This window comes from Gossypium arboreum, chromosome 3, assembly GCF_025698485.1.
Source record: "Gossypium arboreum isolate Shixiya-1 chromosome 3, ASM2569848v2, whole genome shotgun sequence".
Classification (NCBI taxonomy): Eukaryota; Viridiplantae; Streptophyta; class Magnoliopsida; order Malvales; family Malvaceae; genus Gossypium; species Gossypium arboreum.
Genome location: NC_069072.1, coordinates 75,709,477 through 75,732,865, shown reverse-complemented (window position 1 = coordinate 75,732,865; position 23,389 = coordinate 75,709,477). Strand labels below are relative to the sequence as shown.

The 23,389-nt window shown below is 33.9% G+C and overlaps 1 protein-coding gene and 1 long non-coding RNA gene across 17 annotated transcripts; one reads left to right on the top strand and one right to left on the bottom strand.

Moving 5' to 3' along the window:
• The first annotated feature begins 1,535 nt into the window (after nt 1-1,535).
• On the top strand, nt 1,536-18,818 carry LOC108465488 (uncharacterized). Of its 10 annotated transcripts, none has more exons than XM_053025749.1 (9): nt 1,536-1,685; nt 2,292-2,446; nt 3,695-3,824; nt 3,945-4,057; nt 4,462-5,565; nt 7,292-7,329; nt 7,443-7,599; nt 17,549-17,640; nt 18,531-18,818. In XM_053025749.1, the coding sequence occupies exons 2-8, from the start codon at nt 2,312-2,314 to the stop codon at nt 17,549-17,551; spliced, it is 1,680 nt and encodes a 559-aa protein (XP_052881709.1). In that variant the 5' UTR covers nt 1,536-1,685; nt 2,292-2,311; the 3' UTR covers nt 17,552-17,640; nt 18,531-18,818. The 10 variants fall into 10 exon arrangements, with proteins under 10 accessions (XP_052881709.1, XP_052881708.1, XP_052881715.1 ...); XM_053025748.1 differs by having other exon boundaries at nt 7,410-7,599; XM_053025754.1 differs by lacking the exon at nt 1,536-1,685 and adding an exon at nt 3,038-3,082 and having other exon boundaries at nt 2,383-2,446; nt 3,688-3,824; nt 7,410-7,599.
• Nucleotides 18,819-20,209: 1,391 nt separating this feature from the next.
• On the bottom strand, nt 20,210-21,876 carry LOC128290358 (uncharacterized). 7 transcript variants are annotated; one of them, XR_008280124.1, is made up of 4 exons: nt 21,376-21,876; nt 21,032-21,120; nt 20,837-20,927; nt 20,210-20,768 (listed from the first exon to the last, which is right to left on the bottom strand). It is a non-coding gene; the product is annotated as an uncharacterized LOC128290358 (long non-coding RNA). The 7 variants fall into 7 exon arrangements; XR_008280126.1 differs by having other exon boundaries at nt 20,837-20,931; nt 21,042-21,120; XR_008280125.1 differs by having other exon boundaries at nt 20,837-20,931; nt 21,042-21,120; nt 21,509-21,873.
• Nucleotides 21,877-23,389: the final 1,513 nt, after the last annotated feature.

Sequence of the window (23,389 nt, the reverse complement as noted above, 5' to 3'; positions counted from 1 at the left end):
GTTACAAGCCTGATGTACTTGGTGATTAGGAATTATAAACCATCTCTTTAAATGTTTAGTTTGATTAAGGCAAGTTAATTTGATGTTTATACTATGAGCTTACTAAGCTCATTTAATTTGTTTCATTTTTTATCTTTTGTAGTTATCAATATTGCGGACTCTGCTAAAAATATTGAAACACTAAAACTATAAAAATAAAAATAAAATATTTATTTAGATAATCAGTTTTAAACCAATTAAAATACTATTAAAATTTTTAAAATATAATAACAACATTTAAATAATTAAGGATATTGTTAAACCTGATAAAATTTACTCATTATTTATATAATTTATTTAAAATATAAAATAATTTTAATATATTTTAATTTACACATAGAATTCGTATAAGTATAATTAATTTTAATGTCATAACCTCTTTTCAACCCTTAAATATGAAGATAAATATTTTTCAGCATACTTGAACTCACATCCCTTATATTGTCAATAATGTGATTATTTAATCAAGCTAAAACTCAATGGATAACTTATAGCCAATTCTATAAACATGCAAACTACATTAGAAAATAAATAAAATAAACTAACAACTCTATCTCACACGTATGTGTGTGGAGATCATGTATTTAGAACATAAATTTGTGTTAAAAGTATATAATAAATAATAAAAATATGATTAAAAATAATTAATAATTAATATATACAATTGATGGATAAAATAAATTATGCATGATAAAATTAAAATGTATAAAAATATCAAAATAAAACTTTGGTCGAATGATAAATTTAAAATTTTACTAATACAATTTGATTCAAATCTCACTATTAAATTTTTTTATAAAAATTATAATACCATCAAATAATATAATTTATTTTAAATACAAAATCTAATTTAATTTTTATATTTTCTTATTTTAAATGCAAAAAATATTAAAGTATTTTTAGAATTTTTTATTTTTAAAAAACATTAAAATATAATAGAATAATATAAAATATTTTAAATGTGGAATGACATCGAAAGACCGATTGTTTTGTTTTAAAAATAGATGTCTTTGACATCCAACTATAGCACTGAATTATTTTTTTTTTGAATGGCACTTCTAAAAAAGTACTTCTAAATAAAAAAAATGTATTCAAAAAATGTTTAGAAAAAGAAAGTATATTGGGTGGCCTTGAAAGCTTTTTCATTAGCTAAATCTTTTCACGAGGAATTTAATTTTTTTTGTAAGCTAAATAAATTTAAAGTAATATGAATTGATTTAACTTGAATATAATACAAAGATTTTACTTTCTTCATTTAAGAGGTGGGAATTCTTATTTTTCCCATGGCCTACTGCATTTGTTATGTTAGTGTTATAATAATTTGTTATTTTTATAATATTTAATAATAAATAATTAAATAATAGAATAAAATTTTCCTAATTGAATTGACGTAAGATTAAGGAGGACAGCAACTCAATAATTTAAAAATAATATAAATAAATAAGTTCACTCCGAACACTATTAAGACCAAAATGATCCGTTATTTACGAGACTGCCATTTCCGTTAGGTTGTCTGAATCTGTGCTGTAGAAGAGCGTATAATATTTCCAAAGCCCGTCCTCTTACTACTTAAGCTCCAAAGTAAACCTTTTTCCTTCATTTCAGCAATTTTATTGGCCACTTTCCGGGAAAAAAATCCAGATCAGGTAAAGTTTTCACCTTCCATTTCCTCTTTATCGTCTTCTTGTTTCTTGTCATAGAACAGAAAATTCAACCAAAAATTAAATTTACATATTGACTTTTTTTTTTTGTTTAATTTAGTTTCTTACTCCGGAAACGTACGAAAATAATCATGCCGTGTCTTTATTTTTTTTTAATTTCGAAATATTTTCATTTTTCACAATTTTATATTTCAGCTGTGCTTGGTTCAACTCTCCACTTTGGCTGATTTTTTTTTAAATCTTAAATTTTGAGGTTTTACTTTTTTTCCCACAGTTTCTTGGCACCCAAATAGGGTTTCTGAGAGAACATAACTTAATTTCTTTTCTTATTTTTTACCTTTTTAATTCTTTTTCTTTGGTCCGTGGGGTTCTATAAGTGAAGTAATTTTAAGGTAAGAAGATACTGAATGTGGTATTTCAAAAAAAAAAATCATTACTTTTGTATATATTCTTGCTCTATTTTTCCTTTTTTTATTTTCTATTGTTGATGTTTAAAATTTAAATTTATGTACTTTGTTAGAGCGAGAACTTTCATTTGTTAAGTTAAATTGAATGATACAAAACTAATTTAGATGCTGTTCTTCATTATAGATTTAATTGGTTGAGATCCAATGGAAAATAAGGAAGATGAGGGTTTTTTTCATAGCCTTTCTAGGAAAGAGCTTCAAAGTTTGTGTAAGAAGTATGGTTTACCGGCTAAGAGGTCCCATTCTGATATGGCTAAATCATTGGCATCTTATGTAGAGGTACTTTATTGAGATACTGTCTTTGTTGGTAATTAAGAGTTAGGAATCTGAAGCATATTGCACTGCTTTTTGCGCCATTATGTAGCTGTTCGATATGTCAACTTACATTAGCTTATAGTTTCATTCTTTTATAGTTGGTTCCCTTGGTATGTTGTATTCCTGTTGATGGTAACGGTAGCATGTACTATTCATAGGAGTAGTTAGTTAGATATATGGTTTTAGAACATCCTGAATATGAGAAATTAGGGGGAAAAAGGAATCTTTGAGTTTCAAAATAGAAAGCTTGTAAGTTGTTACGGGAAGTGGGATTTTTTAAAATTTATATTTAGTATGTTATTAATGCCGCAAAGAAACAGATTACAACTTATTAAAATGGATCTGAACGAGAAGAAGTAAATGATGATTGGTAATTGGGGCAGGGGGCAGGAATACCATTTGTAAGTATTCAAAATGGAGATATGCCACACTTGTTATTTTTTATTGCCATTTTTTTTTATATTTTTATAATGAAGAAAGTTTGTTGGATAGACATGCTCATTTTTTTTTCTTAAACAAGCTCAACTAAGATAAATGTGATTCTAACTAATGCAGTATAGGAGGATTCTAGCAACATCATATCTAATCTGATATCAAAAGGTATCTTTACAACATAAGTTGGCATTATTGTTGATTAAGAAAGTATTTTATTAAGCAATTATTCCATTTAACACAGTATAGCATTTATTTGTAAATGGACACATCATTAATGAGAAATAATGTTTCTTGAAATATGGAATGTTGATGAAGCCATGTGCCAAATGTATTAATGGAAGAATTTACTTATCCCTCGGAATTGATGAAATTTTAGTTTGAGAGCCAAAACAAAAAATTTATATCATTAGTTTGTTGAAATTGGCATTTCTAGCTGTAATGAGTTTTTTGACTCTGCTTATTTATTGCATACTGAAGGCATGTTTTTGTGGAGTTGATATTTCTATTCACTATTGGTTGGACAAGATTTCCTTGTATTTTCTTCCCCTCATTTATGCATTTAATGAATTATGTTATTTAGTAATCCGCGTCCGGATATTTTCTTACAGTTGCAGACTTGGATGTGAATTGTGTCAGCCTATTATATACTGCACAAACTCTAATATTTCTTTATTCTTCACATGGATCTTTTATTTGCCAACACAAGCTCCTAAATTTACAAAAACTTTGAAGATTTTTTTTGTCCAATCATAAAATATCTCGGAAAAAAGTATGCAGAACCAGAGATTGGTTTCAATGACATCGGGGGAAAGATTCTATGGAATTCAAGAGGCTGGACATCCTTTGTCCCTGAAACTACAACTGCAACCTGGAGCATCATTAAACACCTTAAGGGATGCTGGAAAAGGTTTATACTGCTCACTGTGTTCCTGCTAAGTTTGTTCTTCATTTTCTTAAATTAATTTTATTACTATGTTTACTTTAATTGATGCATCATTGTATGAATAATATTTGGCTGCTTCTGCAGATCACTATGGACTCATCTCTTGTCCCCTAGACAGGTGTAATGGAGGGAACTATTCTCAAGCTGTTAAATATAATGCATTGGGTTGTTGCACAGGGGATAAATTTTATCATAAGGTTTGCTTCTATTCATGGATTTTTTTTTCTTTTACTTCTGATGCAGCTAGATAAATACCATATGATTCCTCTCTACTTCTTCTCAACCTCTTGTTCTCTCATCTGGCATGTGTTAGGTTATGTAGTTGTTCTTGAGTGAAAGATATAGACCTTTTTTATCTATTCAGAAGCGAGAAGGTTAATTCTCCCCTAGCCCCACACTACCATCAAAAGGAAAAAGAAACTATGATGGTGCATATGAACCATACTGGACGACACTTTGTATTTTAGTCTATAGAAGATGACAATTAATCCAATGGCTGCGTTTAAGTAAAATGTATGCTGGCTCGTAGAAGCTTGAACCTTCAATGCTTAATTGTATTTCAAGAATTGAAAACTTGTCTTTAATGATATGTCAAATGCAGGACGGTGATGGTGGTGACTCTATTTTGTTTCAGCGAAGACCACATTCTCATTTTGTTAGTCAGTATGATGACAGTGGTTTTAAGAATAAAGAGTTCCAAACTATAAGCTCCAGTAGAGATTGTTTGAGTCTCTCAAGAGATGGAAGGCTGAATGATATGCCTCAAATTGGACATGAAGACACAGATGTTGCTGCATGTTTTGATGGGCCTTTCTTTCCTTCTTCCATAAACACTTCAACTGTTTCCCCCCCTTCTTTTCAGTTTCATGTCAGTTCAGAAGAGGGGATCAACCTTTATGTAGATTTAAATTCAAACCCATCAGAGTGGATTGAGAAACTGAAAAGTGAGGTTTCAATAAGCCAGGACATGTCCCATTGCAAGTCTAAGACTTTTCCTAAGGAGCTTGGGCGCTTTGGGGAAAGTAGTAAACAGATGGAGAGATCTTTTCAGTTGAATGTAGATACTGGGGAAATGAAAGATGACTTTATACACTCTGGATTACCCCCAAATTTGATCATAAAAGAAACGAGTTCATTGCAGTTTGATCATCCTGATCGAGATAATGGATCCTTCGGCTCAGCTGTAATGATACCATGTGGCAGAGCTGTAGATTTGTCAGAGCATTTAGAAGGAGATCGAGGACTGACCTTAGTTAGAGCTCATCCTGATTCTCAGGAGCAAATAATTTCTGCTATTGCACCATGTGCTAAAGATGGGTGGTTGGTAGCCCCTAATTCAAATATTAATTCTCCTAGGGAGAAGTTAGGTGGTGATGGTGCATTAAATATATCAAATGGTCCTCTGAGTCTTCTGAGGAAGGAAAATGAAATATGTGAAAATTGTACCCTACAAAGCAGTTGTCATCTTGTAAGTTCTGGTCGAATAATTCCTGGATGCCAGCCAGATGGTTCATTACTGATGCAAAAGCCTGAAGATGTGGTTCCCCAGAAAGATGCATTACATTCGCCTGGTGATAATGGTGAATTTGTGGATTTAGTTGATCCAAAGCATAAGTTTTATGCAGACCAAGGTGGGCTAGCCGGCTCAACTGATCTCAATCAAGAGACATTTAGGACCCGGCTGCCTACATTAGTTGAAGAACAGGTGACATTTAACCTCCTATAGCTTTGAACTTCATTAATGCTATGCATGAACTATTGTCAATACATAGCCATCATTGGTTGATGTTTTGCCCCACTTTTTTATTCTTCCTGGTAATTGGAAAAAATATTGCATTCTTTGTTGTATGTACGGTGAATGTTTGTATACCAGTCAAGGAATTTGCTTGATATGTGTGTTTGCTTGCATGTCTGTGCCTTTGGGTCATTTTGAATCATTGACAGATAATTAAAGTAGGGTGAATTTATTTTTAAATGGTTTCTTGTTGTTTAATTACAATGTTAAGTCAATATCATTCAACATTGTCAGAAGGGGAAAAGAAACAGATAACAATAGATTACAAGACAACTAAATGCAAAAGTTTGTTCTTCTGTTCCTTGTTTACCCCATGTCTTTCTCTCTATGGTGGCATTGTTTGTCAACTTTCATGTCTTAAGGCAGAAGCGAGGGCATTGCTTTTGACCAGTTTATGTCTGCTTCAGGTTTTGTGTAATAAGAAATTGGATTTTAAATTTAGCTTTTGTGAGATTGATTAATAGTTTATATTGGATCGAGTTTTAGTTACTGGAAATTGGGAGCTTTAAACAGAATGAGAGAAGATAACAAGAGTAAGAGAGAGATTGAAATTAGAGGAAGATATATCTTCTCTAAGAAAGTAAATAGAACTTAAATAACAATACTTATTGGATATTTATTCTTTATTATAAGGGAAAGGTTGATAGATTATGAACCTATTTATATACCGAAAATCTGATAAAAGCAAGCTATAATCGACTATTTTTCCTTTATGGTAACTCTACTTTCAGATTTGCAGAAATTGCAGTGTCCTTTCTAATGTAAAATGATATTAAAGTGATCTTTTATATATATTTTTATTATGATTTCCCTCTGCAAGGAGCCATCAATTAGTTGTGTGCTCTTAAGGCAGTCAATCTGTCTTGCACTTTTTATGTGAGTGCTTTTTCTTTTTTTCCTTAACTGGACTACAGATAGATTAGGATCATTTCTTCTTCTTTTTTTCCCCTCTAAATAGAACTATATAACAGAAAATAGGCAGATATTTAGTGAGTATTGCTAATGATATTAGTTTCAAAAACTGCAACATCTTGCATTCACTTGTAAAGTTTATAGGTAAATGATCAATTTTATTTTGGTGAACTTAAATCTTAGTCTATCATCTATCTACTTTGTGAAAGATATTCCTCTCATCCTAGTTTAACTTTCTGCAAATCAATAACATAGTGATTTTTTCCATCCATGATTGACATGATTTCTACTCCTTCCCCTTTCTGACTTTTATTCTATTCTCATTCTTTCTGCATTACGTTACTCCTAGATTAATGTGAGTGTCAAAATGTACCAGTTAGCTATTATTTAGAAAGTTTAAAGTATTGCTTTTGACATTTAATTTTGTACATTGCTAAGTCTTCGATCGTTCTTTATGGTATCTTTTGTGGGTTCATCTTATGGGTAGAACAAAGTTCTTTTCTTATCTGTCTCTTCTAGGCTTTCTTTTCCTCCCTTTTTCAGCACCACCACTGCATGAATAAAATAATTCTCTTTCAAAAGAGATTTTTCAAGTTCCAGGTATTTTAGATGATAGTATAATCAAATGAATTTTTTTTTTTGTGGGGTGGGGGGTGACACATCTGTTTTTCCTCAGTACACTCAATGAAACAACTAAAGTTTTACTGTATTAAACTGCTTGCAGGATAAGAGCAAAATTAATAATTGGGGAGAGAGTTCAGAGTAATTATTCTTCTTAATTTAATTATATGCTATCAAATTTTTATTTTGTGTTGAATTGAGTGCATAATTGCCCTTTTCAGATGCTCACAAGATGAGCTATTTGAAAATTGTAGAGGACTTGATAATGTTGAATCTAATGGACTCAGCAAAAAGAGGGCATGTATAGATGGCGATAAAAATGACTGTAGCTTGCTTGATGCCAAGATTTTAAGAAGCACAAAGCATTTGATTAAGGTCCTTCCCAGAAGATCCACGCGGCTGGTTTCCAAGGTTCATTTTTGTGCTTTCCTTGTCATGCAATTATTTGTGGCATTTTCCCCCTACTGAAATAATTCGCATATTTTTATTTATAGCCACCCAACCCCAATATGGAACATGAAACCATTCATTTATTAATATGCAAAACATTTTGTTCTTTCTGTGCTCTTGATTTATGTTTAACCTACAAGGAAATTTGAAATTCTGAAGATGACAAGAGTTTTATGTTGGTCCTGTTCTGGTAACATGTTTGTCTTTATACAATTAGTTTGTTGTTAATTCTATCATGTATATGTGAGAGTTGTGCAGTTGTAACTTTTTATTTAGCTTGAAGTACCCATGTCCGACACATATTCGTATTGGTGGACACACGTCCAAATCTGACAATCACACCCAAGATGGAGAGTGATTTTAGCACCTTAAGTAAAAGATGAAATTAGAGATGAATAATTTATTGAGGAAAAACTCTCTCAAAAGTATGTATTTCTTGGAAATATGTACAGGAATATATATACATGAATCAGTTAAGGAAAGAATATCTCTAATTAGAATCTCTAAAGATTTAGCTATTCAATGTTGTCAAATAAATCAAAGATTATCAACACTCCCCCTCAAGTTGGTGCATAAATGTCTCGCATGCTCAACTTGCAAAGAAGATAAGTCTTACAACCAAGCCCTTTAGTAAAAACATCAACCAATTGTTTTCCGGATTTTTCTTGATAAAATGGCGATCTATTTTGATAAGCTTGGTTCTAATCGTGTTGCATTAGATTTTGAGCTATGCTGATGGTCGTTTTGTTGTCACAGTACAAGGTTGATCCATTTTTATTCAACAACTTTAGCTCTTCCAATACATTTTGCAACCATAAAAGCTCACAAACACCTTGAGCCATGGCCCTATATTAAGCCTCTGCACTTGATCGAGTCACAACACTTTGTTTCTTGCTCCTTCAAGTGACTAAGTTTCCTCCCACAAAGGTACAATATAACTCGTTGTAGACCTTTTGTCATCAAGAGAGCTAGGTCAATCTGTATCTGTAAATACTTCTATCTTGAGATGACTATTTTTGGAGAAGAGAATACCTTTGCCTTGTGCAGACTTCAAATAGCATAAAGTTCACAATATTGCCTGCATATGGACTTCACGAGGATCATGGATAAACTGACTTACCAAACTAACTGCATAGGCTATATTAGGTCAAGTATGAGCGAGATAAATTATTCGTCCAACGAGTCTTTGACATCTCCCTTTATCCACCATTTCATTGATCTCTGCTTTTAACTTGTGATTACTCTCAATAGGTAATTATGCTGGTTTGCAAACCAACATGTTAGTCTCTATCAGAAGATCTAAGATATACTTTCTTTGGGAAATAAAGATTCCCTTTTTCGATCTGGCCATTTCTTTTTTGTGGAAATATTATAACTTTCTTAAGCCTTTGATTTTGAATTCCTGAGTCAATTGTTTCATAAGCTGGGTCATTTCTTCCTTGTCATCTCCTGTCATAATTATATCATCAACATAAACTATAAGGAGAGTAGTCTTACCTTTGTGATGTTTTATAAAGAGGGTATAATCAGCATTACTTTGTTGATTGCCAAATGACACCATGACCTTACTAAATCTGTCAAACCAAGCTCAGGGAGATTGTTTTAGTCCATATAAGGCATTTTTCAGTCTATATACCTTGAATATCTTTATCCTTAAATCCTGAAGGGAACTTTCATAAACACTTTTTCTAGGTCTTCATGTAAGAAGACATTCTTTACATCAAGCTGCTGTAAGTCGTATTTGAATTTTGCTACACATGATAAAAGGATTCTAATCGTATTCAATTTAGCAACTGGGGCAAATGTTTCTTGGTAATCTACTCCATATGTTTGAGTGAATCCTTACGTTACTAATTTGGCTTTGAGTCTTTCAATTCAACCATCAGTCTTATACTTGACAGTGAACACCCATTTGTAGCCAACCATTTTCTGCCCCTTAGGAGGATTAACTAGTTCCCACTTCTCATTTTTGCTAAAGCCCTCATTTCTTTAATCATAGTCCTTTTCCATCTTGCATTAGTGATAACTTCTTTCCAATCCTGTGAAACAAACATAGAGAACGAAGACAAAGTAAAATCTCTAGAAGATGAGGATAAAGAATTATAAGAAACAAAGTTAGAGATAGGATGTAAAGTGCAAGTTCTAACACCTTTTCTTTGAGCTATTGGTAATTCTAAATCAGTAGCAAACTCAAGTAAAGAAGACTCACCTGATAGTGAAGAGTTAGGGCATAGAGTAGATTGGATGATGACATCTTCTTTCTTGCCTTTTCTTGTGTATGTACTTAAATCAGGCCTATCCAACAACTGTTCACTAGTATTCTCTTGAATTAAAGTCTCTGTTGAAACTAAATTCTCCCTCGATAGAGTAACAGAACAAGGTGTCATCTCTTCATTTTCAATGACCTCCCCCTGAAGAGGTGGTTGTGATGAATTAAAATAGGGTTCATCCTTACAAAATGTTACATTCATACTTACATAATACTTTTTAAATGGCAGATGATAACATTTGTAACCTTTTTGTGTGGGAGAGTATCCAATGAAAACACATTTGACTATTCGAGGATCCAGTTTGCTCCCATGTCGAAGATGGACTTAGTGGACACAACCAAAGACCATCGGTGAAATTGGGTAATCCATCTTGCCTTAAGAGGCATTCGATTAATGAGATAAGCAGCAACCAAAATCGCATCCCCCTAATAAGGCTTTGGGATGTTCATTGTGAACATAAGTGATCTAGTAACCTCCAAAAGATGCTGATTTTTTCTTTCGATAACACCATTCTGAGCGCTTGTACCAGGACAACTGGTTTGATGCAAAATCCCATAAGATTCTAAATAATCATTAATGTCATACTTGGTTCCGATATCAGTTCACAAAATCTTAACATTAGCATCAAACTGAGTAATCAATTTATGTAACAAAATAATGATTACCAGATAAAAAAAGTAAGGTGAGTAGGGCCTCAAACATCAGGATGAATAATCTTAAAAGGAACAGTACTTCTATTATTACGTAAAAGATAATTGTTTCTTGTATGCTTAACAAACTCACATGCATCACAAACTAAAGAGTCTAATTGAGTTCTTGAAAACAAAGTAGGAACCATTTTAGCAAAAATAGTAAATGATGGATGTTCTAACCGTCTATGCCACTGAATTATCTCTCGATTGACATCTTTATTGTCACCAATTAAGGCTTGAGACATACTGGAAAATCGATCTAGAAGATATAAGCCATCAAACCTATCACTGCCATTCATGTTCCTGTCCTGGAGGTCCAGAAAAACACAGTGATCAAGAAAGAATTCAAGTTTACAAGTTACGGCTTTAGTGATTGTACTAACAGATAAAAGGTTAATTGACAATTTAGGGACATGGAGGATAGTGATATAGGGAGTACAAACAACATAAGTTGTTCTAAAGACGGAAGTAAGGGAGCCATTTGCACACTATCTTTAGATGGACAAGTAGTATAGTTAATTAAATAAGCTTTTGTTTGACCCTGTCATATGTTTATTCGCACCGGAATCAATAATCCAAAATTCAGAAGTGGATGAAGAATTGAAAATAGTACCTGATTTCGCATAATTAGACTTAGCACCCGAGGTAGAGTCCAATTGAGACAAGAAACATTGGAGATGTTGAATCTTGTCTAAGGTAAAACTCCCAGCAGAAGTGTACTTGTCCTTTGTTGTCACAGAGTCTGACAAATTTGCCTTAGACTGAGAATTACCCCCTCGCTTTCCACCACAACCTCGAGCGGGTCAACCATGTAACTTCCAGCATGAATCTTTAGTGTGCCGAGGCTTACCACAATAGTCACACGTCAAGTGATCCTCGTCAGACTTACCACCCGGTGGACCATCTTGATTAGTAATGTGGCCAGCTTTATCAATAGGTGGATTATAGAGCATAACAATACGACGACTCTCTTCCTATTGTACATAAGAGTGTCTCATGGAGAGAAGAAAATGGAGTTTTGCCAAGAACTTGAATCGGAATCTGATTATACTCTGTATTCAACCCAACCAAGAAATAAAAAATGCGCTCCTTTTCCACCATTTTGTGAAATTTTTCAGCATCATCATACCAGTCGCCTGAAAATCTTGATTATAATAAAGTTCTTGCCACAACCCACTTAATTTAGCAAAATATTGAGAAATCGTTAGATCCCCTATTTTGTACCATGAATCTTATTACAAATCTCAAAAATTTGCGCATCATTCCCAACATGAGAGTAGGTGAGAGCAGCAACATTCCAAATTTTTTTTGTAGTATCAAGTAGCAATAAGTTTTGAAAATATGGGGTTGCATAGAATTGAAAAGCCATGCCATAACAAGAGAGTTCGTTGAATCCTATTGACTAAAAGTTGAATTAGTATGTATCCCTGCAAACCACAAGCCTTGATAAACAAAGTAAATCACGATTTCTTGTCTTTAGACATAATGCTGAAAAAAACAACTAATTTCCCAAAAAAAAATCTGCTTGAAACATTAGAACAAAAAACACCCAAAAAGAACACAAAAGAGATCTCACATACAAAGAAAACAAAAAAACTTAGCCAAAATACACCACCAATCAGAGGAGAAAGACTGGAAGGAGCAGAGAGCATAGTGACGGCGTCAGAAAGAACACGGTGGCAGCAGGTGAAGGCCACGAGTGGCGCGTGAAACGAAGATACCGTAACTTGTGATGGTGTGTGACACAAAGATACCGTAACTTGTGATGGTGTGTGAAACAAAGATACCGTAACTTGTGATGGTGTGTGAAACAAAGATACTGTAACTTATGACGGCGCATGAGGCCCATGCGAGAGTCTTCTGGTCACCGGCTTCTGGGGTTTCGCTGGCGAGTGGATGTCGACTCCAATGGTAGGGCGGTAAGAAAAAAAAATAAGGCTAGATGGAAAGTACCAATTCAATTTCTAGGATTTTTTTGAACAAACTTTGAAATTCAAAAAAAATGATCCCACAAATCGGATTCAAAAATTGATACCATGATAAGAGGAATACTCTAATGTATTGAGGAAAAACTCACTCAAAGGTATGTATTTCTTAGAAATATGTACAGGTATATATATACATGAAACATTGAATCAATTAAGGAAAGAATATCTCTAATTAGAATCTCTAAAAATCAGTTATAATCTCAAAAGATTTAGCTATTGAATACTGTCAAATAAATCAAAGATTCTTAACAGTAAAAATCCAATATCCCCCATCAGAAACTGGTCTTTCACCTTTTGAGGTTTTCAAACTCCACCAACTTTGTTGTCCTATTGGGGTTCATAACTTTTTTCTCGTATCTTTTTAACAGGTATGAGATTCTAGATGCACCGCTATTGATGCATAGCATGTGATAGATGTTTGTCATTACCTAAACATATATGGTTAATAAATTATAATAGTTATTGGTTGCATATTTTGCAAGATAATATGAATGAATTGCGTGTAAAATTGATTTTAGACCCTTTTCTCGATTCAAGAAGACATTCTAGTTGTTCAGATATATATTCTCTATTGCACCTTCGTCACTGTGTTCCAACTCTTTACACTTTCAAATCTTGGGCTTACCTTAGCTGAAGGTGTTCATACCTATCTACAAAAAGTCGCAAATGGTTGATTGTCTAAAATTGGTGACTAGTTGGTTTCCCTGAACCAAGGATCAAGTAGGTTTAAAGCTCCTAAGAACTTGGATTTCAAAATGAGCTCTTTTGTATTTCTTTTTCCCTCTGTTCTTTTGCTGTGATTGGGATACGTTCTTATTCAATTCCAGGTCGATTAGTGGCAAAACATGTGATATGTTTGTTACTATGCAAAACTTGAAAAAAAAATCCTTGAACAATTGGAAAATTTCTAGTAATTCATTTTGGCAGCTATCAAACTATTCTGCGGCAAACATGGAAGTTTCTGGATTTGGATATGATATATGTTGGAATTCCTTAAATTAAGCAGATTTTCTACCTTAGTTCTAGGAATTTTCTTGTACCATTAGCCATAATCAAATTACTAATTTTTAGGGATAGGCTAATTTCTAGAGATTATTTCCTTTTATTTTTCTGTTATTCTTTAAAAGGTCAGAGTCGATTAGAAGAAATAAGAATAATTCTTCTTCCTAAATTTGTACATGGTATCAAGAGCATCGAGAATTCAGAGATCCTGCTTTTCTTCTCTTTTCTTGTTCTTTTCTCTGTTAGAAACCCTACTCTTATGGGTGACACTGAAAATTCCTATGAGACTCTTCATAAACTTCGCTAACCAAAACTCAACTTGAGGCTCTTCATAAATTACTCGGGACTCCTACACCAGTGGGTCACTAGCTATTCACAGATCGCTTTAAATACTACACACGAACCTATCACAACTTCCCGGATACTAGACTCAGTGCATCCGACCACATGACAAGTAATCTAAGTTTGTTTCACACCTATTTACCTTGTCATGATCACTCTCGGATTCGCATAGTCGATGGATCTTACTCACTGGTGGTGGAATGGGGACAGTTAGACTTCTGAAAATTTTTCCCTTGATAAAGTTTTACATGTTCCAAATCATTCCTATAATTTACTCTCAATTAGCAAGCTTACCAAGGATGAAAAAGTACTTGTTGAATTTTCGCTTTAGGTTGTGTGGTTCAGAACAAGAATCGGGAAGATGATTGGCACTGCTAAAGTTGATGATGGCTTATATGTTTGGAACAAAACAGTTCACAAGAAGGGATGGCCTTATCTACATCAAAAGAAGATTCTATCATGCTATGGCACCGTAGACTAGGACACCCAAATTTCATGTACTTGAAGAAATTGTTTCCTCTACTATTTCTAAATAAGAAAATAAGTTCATTGAACTGTGAAGTTTGCCAACTGTCTAAACACACTCGTGTCCCTTATCCTTTGAAACCTTATGCTCAATCTCAACCTTTCTCTTTAATCCACAGTGATCTATGGGGAGCCAGTCGAGTAAAAAACATCACAGGGGCTAGGTGGTTCATAACTTTCATTGATGACCACACTAGAGTTTGTTGGATCCATCTCCTTAAAGAAAAATCCGAAGTCTCTAGAGTTTTCAAAAATTTTCATTCAATGATTCGAACCCAGTTCAATTCAAATATTCACACCCTTAGAATTGATAATGGGAAAGAGTACTTTAATTCTATCCTAAGTCCTTATCTTTCTGAGCAAGGAATCATACATCAAAGTTCTTGTCCTGACACCCTTCAACAAAACGGGGTTTCCGAGAGGAAAAATAGACACCTTGTAGCCGTGGCTCGTGCTCTTATGTTTACTATGGGTGTACCAAAGTATTTATGGGGAGAAGCTGTCCTCACTGCGTGTTATCTTATAAACCGACTCCCATCTAAGGTATTAAACTTTCAAACACCTTTACATACTCTTCAAAAAAGTTTTCCCTTGTTTCGTGTTCCTAATCTCCCAACCAAAACATTTGGTTGCAAAGCATTTGTCCACAACCATCAACCTAACCGATCTAAACTTGATCCTAGAGCCCACACTTGTGTCTTTATTGGTTACTCACCTACACAAAAAGGGTACAAGTGCTACTCTCCAACCTTACACCGGATGTTTGTGTCCCTTGATGTTACTTTCTTCGAAAATGAGCCATATTTTTCAGCCTTTCATCTTCAGGGGGAGATACTTAGTGAAGATGAGACCTTGAGCAATCTTCTCATTATACCTCAAGGCTCTATCAGCCCTACCACCACTACAAAACCTGCTGAAAATCCTACAGCCACCGTTATTCTGTTTTGGAACCTGTTTTTCCTATCTCCACTGTTCAAGCAACAAGAAACAAGGGTGATTAACCATACTAATGAAGAAAAACAGCCTACTCATTCGAAAACAACAAGAAAAACTCGGGGCTTCGTGTATACTCTCGGAGACATCACTGCCGAGAGAAACAAAGCAGTGCCAATGCCATCTTTACCCGAGGTCTGTCTTGAGGAAGAAGTTTCACCTCCTTCATCTTCCATCTATCTTCCAATTGCAGTAAGAAAGGGCACTAGGAGCTGCACTCAACATCCCATTTCTCGGTTTGTATCCTATGGAAACTTGTCTAAATCTTACAATGCCTTTGTTTCTAATGTTGACTCTATAGAAACTCCAAAAAACATAGAAGAGGCTCTTAAGTCAACCAAATGGAGGCAAGCTGTGTTGGAAGAAATAAAGGCTCTTGAAGACAATGGAACTTGGGAAATATCTAAACTACCTACTGGGAAGAAGATCGTGGGTTGTAAGTGGATTTTCACCACAAAATTTAAACCAGATGGGAGCATTGATCGATACAAGGCTAGACTTGTGGCCAGGGGTTTCACTCAAACATATGGGTTGGATTATGAGGAAACCTTTGCACTGGTGGCCAAATTGAATACTATTCGAGTGCTTCTCTCAATTGCTGTCAACTTAGAATGGCCTTTGATCCAATTCGATGTAAAGAACGCTTTTCTCAATGGAGAATTAAACGAAGAAGTCTACATGGATTTTCCGCCTGGATTCGAAGGAAGCAAGGGCCAAGTATGCAAGTTGAAGAAGTCCTTGTATGGACTAAAGCAATCCCCTAGGGCTTGGTTTAATCGTTTTGCCAAAGCCATGACTAGTAGACATTATACTCAAGGTCAAGTGATCACACCTTATTCTACAAACACTCGGATAATGGGAAGTCTGTATTCTCATTGTCTATGTAGATGACATAATATTAACAGGGGATGATTCTATTGAAATTGAAAGACTAAAAGAGTTCTTAAGTCTTGAGTTTCAACTTAAAGACTTGGGGAATCTTCGATATTTTCTAGGAATGGAGATTGCAAGGTCAAAGGCAGGTATTTCAATCTCTCAAAGAAAGTATGTTCTTGATCTACTTTCTGAAGTTGGACTGTTGGGTTGCAAACCAGCCGAGACTCCTATGGAACCCAACTTTAAATTAGGAACTGATAAGGATGGAGAAGAGGTAGACAGGAGGAGATATCAACGGTTAGTGGGAAAACTTATCTTTCTCACACTCGTCCGGACATAGCTTTTGGAGTAAGTGTCATAAGTCAATTTATGCATGCTCCTAGGGAGAAACATTTGGAAGCTGCCTACAGGATATTGAGATACTTAAAGGGACTCTGGTAAGGGGTTGCATTTCAAGAAAGATGTAAATCGAAGCATAGAAGTCTACACCGATGCAGACTCAAGGCAGGCAATTAATGACAGGCGCTCACAAGCGGTTACTGCAGCTATGTTTGGGGTAATCTCGTGACATGGAGGAGTAAAAAGCAATCTGTTGTGGCACGCAGCAGTGCTGAATCTGAATATCAAGCTTTTTCCCACGGTATATGTGAAGGAATGTGGTTACAACGGCTAATGGGAGAACTAAAATTATCCTATACAAAACCTATAACATTATACTGTGACAACCAGGCAGCAGTTAGCATAGCTCATAACCCTGTACACCATGACCGTACCAAGCATGTGGAAATTGATCACCACTTTATTACGGAGAAAATTAACAAAGGGGAAGTTTGTGTTTCATATCTACCTACAAGACAACAAGTAGCAGACGTGTTAACCAAAAGCTTGAGCAGAAAAACGTTCGAAGAAATTATGGGCAAGCTGGGTTTGATTAACATCTACACTCCAACTTGAGGGGGAGTGTTGGAATTCCTTAAATTAAGCAGATTTTCTACCTTAGTTCTAGGAATTTCCTTGTACCATTAGCCATAATCAAATTACTAATTTTTAGGGATAGGCTAATTTCTAGAGATTATTTCCTTTTTATTTTTCCTGTTATTCTTTAAAAGGCTGTAGTCAGATTAGAAGAAATAAGAATAATTCTTCTTCCTAAATTTGTACAATATATGTTTTAGCTTTTTATTCACAGTTTGTCTAATATATTCAATTTATTCTTCCTCAGTGAGTTTATGAAGTACGTGCTGGCCATGTCCCGAGTATTGTTTCAGCTCACATTAGATTCATTATTGCAAAGCTGAGTATTGTCTATATATAGTAAGTTTCAACTCTATGCTCTCCCCTCTGCTTTAGTTTCTGCATAATGATTCATTTTCCTAGCCAAGTAGGTTTTGATGGCCTACTCAGACACAACATAATGATATTCTTATTTTTGGTACTGAACAAATTCTACATTGGGGGATGGGTTTGAACAGAGGGTTCAAACTCGGGATATGGTGTACAAACTTAGATGAATGCAATTTAGGAATTTGATTTGTCCCTTAAATTTTCATACATTATACCTTAACTTATAGTTGATTGATAAAATTTAATTGCTACTTTTACTACTGTTTTTGCTTTCTCACCCTTCATTTTCTTAGTAAAATAAGCAAGTTTCCTAAAGCTATTGCAAAATTAAATAAAATTCATAAGCCTTTTTTAGTCATTCATCTATGTGAAGTGTTAACGAAAGTGTCGGTGAAATTTAGCTATAATTTTTCAAATCTTTGTTAGTAGCATTGTCCGGACAAAAAAACTTATTTATTCGTGTTACTTCTATATGTCACAATCACGTTTAAGGCGTTGGAAAAAATTACAGTTTAATGTATAGCTTTCTGGTTTTTTAAGAATAGAATTGAATACCATAAGAACTGAACCAAATTCTATCGATTGGGATTGGTTTGGTTAGATTAAAAAATCTCTTCGGTTTGGTTCAAAATAATTAAAACAAATTGAAAGAATACATTCGATTGTTACTTGGACTAAAACTGAATCAAATTCAATAAAAACCAAACTGAAATCGAACTGAACACTGAGATTAGAACTTTTGTTCGGTCCTAGATTTTGATACATTCATATCATATTGTATTTTGTTTGTGTTATTTTGGTATCAAAATTAGCTGAGTTTTAAGCTTGGTTCTCGTATTCATGATGCCAACTTCTTGCAGGTTCATTCATTCTTAGGAAAACAGGTTTTCTCAGACATAATAATAGACTGATACGGTATATCATTCAACTTGCTGCCTTCTTATTTTGTAATTTTTAAACAATTTTAAAAGCAAATTGTATTTCTTGAAAATTTGATACAAAACTAAAGATCATCTGTCGTCGCCGCTTTTCTTCTTGTGGTTACGTTCAACGTTGGAGTAAATATAATTATGGATATATACGACATTGTTATGTTCAAATTTTTTTTTTTAATATTTAATGGATACTTAGATGATCGTAACTTTAAATTTATGGGTGCTTTAACAGAAATGAAGTGACTATAAGTAAGGTGATTATTTTTAGCACTATACATCATATCTACCATTCGACTTTTAACCGACTTACGTGTTAACTCTGTGGGGATGTAATAATTTCTTGTTAACTCTGGTTCTTTGGAGGGTTAAGTTGATTGATTCGAATTTGGTTCGATTTTTATGCCGGTTTTTTTGTCAAAGAGGGTTTGAATTATTGTCCATTTAATAAAAGAGTTTCAATTTAAGTGTACTATATATTAATCTTTATATAAATATGTAAACTATACACGATAAAAATTAAACTATTTTAACATTTTAACTAACAAATAGTGCTTGTGGATCGACTCAATCTAGGTTTTGGGGAGGAAAGAATTTCTTGGGCCGTAGATTAAGTCTTTGAAAACATGGATTCCGAGAGTATCTCGACGCATGCTTCTAAAGTCATATTTTGAAGAAAATAAAATTGTCAAATTTTTTTAAGTTGGACCTCACTTAATTGACAGTTTTATTTGAATAAAAGAATGGCAAAAATACAAACCAAATCTCAAAAATAATTACTCAATTATACAAATATCTATAATCTAACATTAACTCAGTTTAAGAAAATGATAAAATAATTAAAAATAATACCATATGTTGTCACTGGATATGGGAATATTTGATTTGCCTTGCAAGTCTTTATTGACATGGAAGTACCCATTTTCTACTACTACTACTAATAATAATAATAATAATGCACCTTAATGAAATAAGACAAGCAGAGAATCAGCAAAAAGTTTTTCTAAGAAAAACATTATTTCCACGACTTTAACAACCATCGATTCTTTTTCCTGGGTAAACTATAAGCCAAAGTATTAATGAAAGATCAAGTCTTTTCTCGAGACTAGGTCTTATTTAGTTTAGTTGGTTATTATGTTTTATTTTTTATATCTTAATTTTCTTTTTTTAGCTATTTAGTTTATTTTGAATAATTTGAACACTTTATTTTATTTGTAAATCGCTTATATATGTGTATATATATATATATATATATATATATATATATATATATATATATGAGTGTTTTTTCCATCATCAATGATGTAGAACAACCTTCTTTCTTCTAAAAACTTTTATTGTATTAGAGACTTTTTCTTTCAACAACAATCCACTTTTGTTGCAAATTTCTAACTTCTTTGACACCGACGACTAGGTCATCCAAACAATGAAATCTCAATTTTATTTTGAATAAATTTGCATTTACCAGTTTCAACGAAAGATAAATACTCATTTTATAATGCTTGTTCTTATAACAAATCTCATTGATTGTCATTTTCTCATACAACTTTGATTAGTGATTCACCTTTTAGAAAGAATTTTCAACGATTTATAGGGATCATCACTAGTTTTATCAGTAGATAAAAAATTTTATTACTACCTTTTTGTTGATTAATACACCAGGTATATTTGGTTATACACTCCAAGAACTAAAAATGACATCCAATCAATTTGTTGGTAGAAATCTTTTCCAAGGAAAATAACTTCATTTTACAATGATAGTGGAGGAGAATTTTAAGGTATAGATCCTTATCGTCAATCCATATGTAACACCCCAAACCCGGCCTAGACGTTATGGCCGAATCTGTGATGTCACATTCGAGTGTTTTTCCAAAACACTAATTGATGAAAAATCTATTTTTTATAAACACTTCTTTAGATTCTTAACAAAAGGTTAGAAGGTCTAGCTCATTGTAAAACTCAAGTTATTTAGGTAAAATACCACTTCAACCAGTTTATTATTAACTTTAAAACCGTATTTGGTACGAAAGCTTTTAAAACGTGTTGCGTGAGCGTGATGTTTTCAGAAAAACCTTTGTTTATATTTTCATGAAAATCGGCGTCCCCTTGCTTTGATCGATCCACAAACCGTTGCCAGCAACCCCTTTTTCAATCCTTAGAGGCTACCTGCAACCATACATCCCTTGTAAACTATTACCTCACTCAAACCATTATACCAAGTGTAAAGAACTTACCAAACTCGTAGACTAAGAGCGAGGGTTAGCAGTATTCGGAAAATGTCCCAAAGCACACCTTAATCCCGATGCACGAGATGTAACAATCTTGCTCCCTAGAAGAAATCGCCAAAAGGAGAGTTATTAAACATGATTAATTCAGCCAAAACCAAAGAGGAAAAGAGAGAAACAACATGATGGAAAGGGAGAAAGAACTTGCCCTAACCCTTAACCTAATGCTCAAGAACCCACTTCAAAAGCCGAAACACGATAAGAGTTGAGAGAGTTACAGAGGGGTTCAGCTCCTAGAGAAAACAGTGTCGGCTCAGAACCAAAGAAGAAAAGCTAGATTCGGCAAGGGTTAAAGAGGTAGAAAAAGAACAATAATAATAATAATAATAATAATAATAATAATAATAATAATAATAAAGTATTTGGCTAATAGACCAAAAGAGAAGATGAAAGTTGATGACCGATTGGGAGGAAGAGAATGAGGGTTCGGCAAATGGTGAAGAAGATTAAGAAAGGAAAAAGAGGAAGATCAATTACTCAAACACAACCTTGAAGACAAAACCACAACAGGCTAGTATGCAGAATGCCCCGAGTGGTCACCAGAACATATGGCTACCAAGCAAAACAATAACCGAAAGAGGGAAAAACATGAAAAGTAGACAGAAGACAAATGACGATTACCCAAAATGGAGAGCACTAGATTACATTTTCGGCACTAAGAATATAGCCGAATGACTAGGTGCACTACTCACACCAAACAATTGAGGAGAGTCCTCATTCGGCACTACACTCCCACACTCTCCAACTCCTTAACTTTCTCCTCAAAAACCTCCCCACATCTCTCAACCAATTACTCCCCTATCTACTCCCACCAAACTCTCCCCAAATTTGGCTATTCATCCCCACTCAACCACTCCAACATCAGAGTTTCGGTCAATCTCTACTTCTTACATTGCAAGGCAGCAAAATAAAACACCTTAGCGCACAGAAGGCTCGAACTCAAGACCCCTAGGCACACACCACACATTACTTACCACTAGGCCAGCAGGCCTTATATTGTCATACTTTACTCGTTTTAGTTTAAAAGTCTATAAGCTGAAGACAAGGGTTTATTCACTTAGAAGCAAAATTTTGCTCAAGCCAAGGCTTGAACCCATGACTTCCCAGACACTCCTAGAGCACTACACCATTAAGGCAGACGTACATCTACGCCACAACCATGCAAAAACAATTTTAACTGGGGTTTGGGATTTGAGAAATTAGGGCGTTACACAATAAGTATAGAACATCTTACAACTCCAGCATACACCCCACAAAGAGTAGCTCTCGCTGAAGAGTGACACTGACATATAATTGAGACAATCAAAATACTTTTACACCAAGTGTCTTTACCATCTGATTTTTTGAGTTTTGCATATTTTTCATTTAATAAATCAGATACCCTTTCCTAATCTCAAACATGATTTTTCATACAATAAATTATTTAGAAAATATTCAAATTACAAATATCTAAAAAGATTCAGTTGTTTATGTTACCTGTGGTTGAAACCCTGTACTAAAAATAAACTTGTTCTTAAGTTTTTTTAAAATTCATTATTATCATCAGTGCCATGACTTGTCACTTCAAAAATGTTTTTATTACTAATGTCATATTTTTTAAGGTGTTTTCCCTTCGAAAATATTTTCTCTACCATGAAAAATAATTTTTTGAAAATTTATTGGATAAATGTAGAATCATGGAATTTTTTTCCGAACTTTTCATATCTCGCAAGGTAATTTCTGAGTACACTTCAAATTCATTGCCCATTAATCTTGCGTTACTTGAAATACCAAATCCCATTCATTAAGATCGGAAAATTCAACTACTCGCAATAATCCATTACCTCATGTTGCATAGATATTGGATGCTCCATAGTCAGGTACACTCTCTTCCTCTACTCTTTTTAATTTAAAACTAATCTAAACCTCCTTCTCTTCTCACTAATTCCCGTCGATCAAGAACCACCACCCATTACAAACCCTACTCCATCATTACCACCTCTATCTTCCTCCCATCTAACGGCTCAATCATAGCAATTGCCAACCCCTCAAACTGAGCCTACCTTAGTAATTAACACTTCACCACCATCTTGTCTCGTTACAAGATCCTAGAATAATATTTTTAAGCTAAAAAATTTTGACTATATAGCCCATGTCAACTCTACATCCACACCAAAAAAACACAAGCAAGCCTTGAAAAATAATCATTTGAAAGCTGCAATGCAATCTATGTTTGATGCATTACAATAAAATAGAATATAGGAATTAGTTTTGCCAAATCTAGATGTTTCTATTGTTAACTATAAATGGATGTTTCGAGTAAAACAAAAACTAGATGGCTTTGTGGATCACTATAAAGCGAGATTAGTAGCAAAAGGATTTAATCAAACACTAGGTGTGGATTATCATTCTACCTTCAGTCTTGTTGTCAAACCTGTAACAGTGCGGTTGTTGTTATCTGAGGTAGTGCAAAATTAGTGGGAGTTGCACCAAATGGATGTTGATAATGCCTTTCTATAGGGC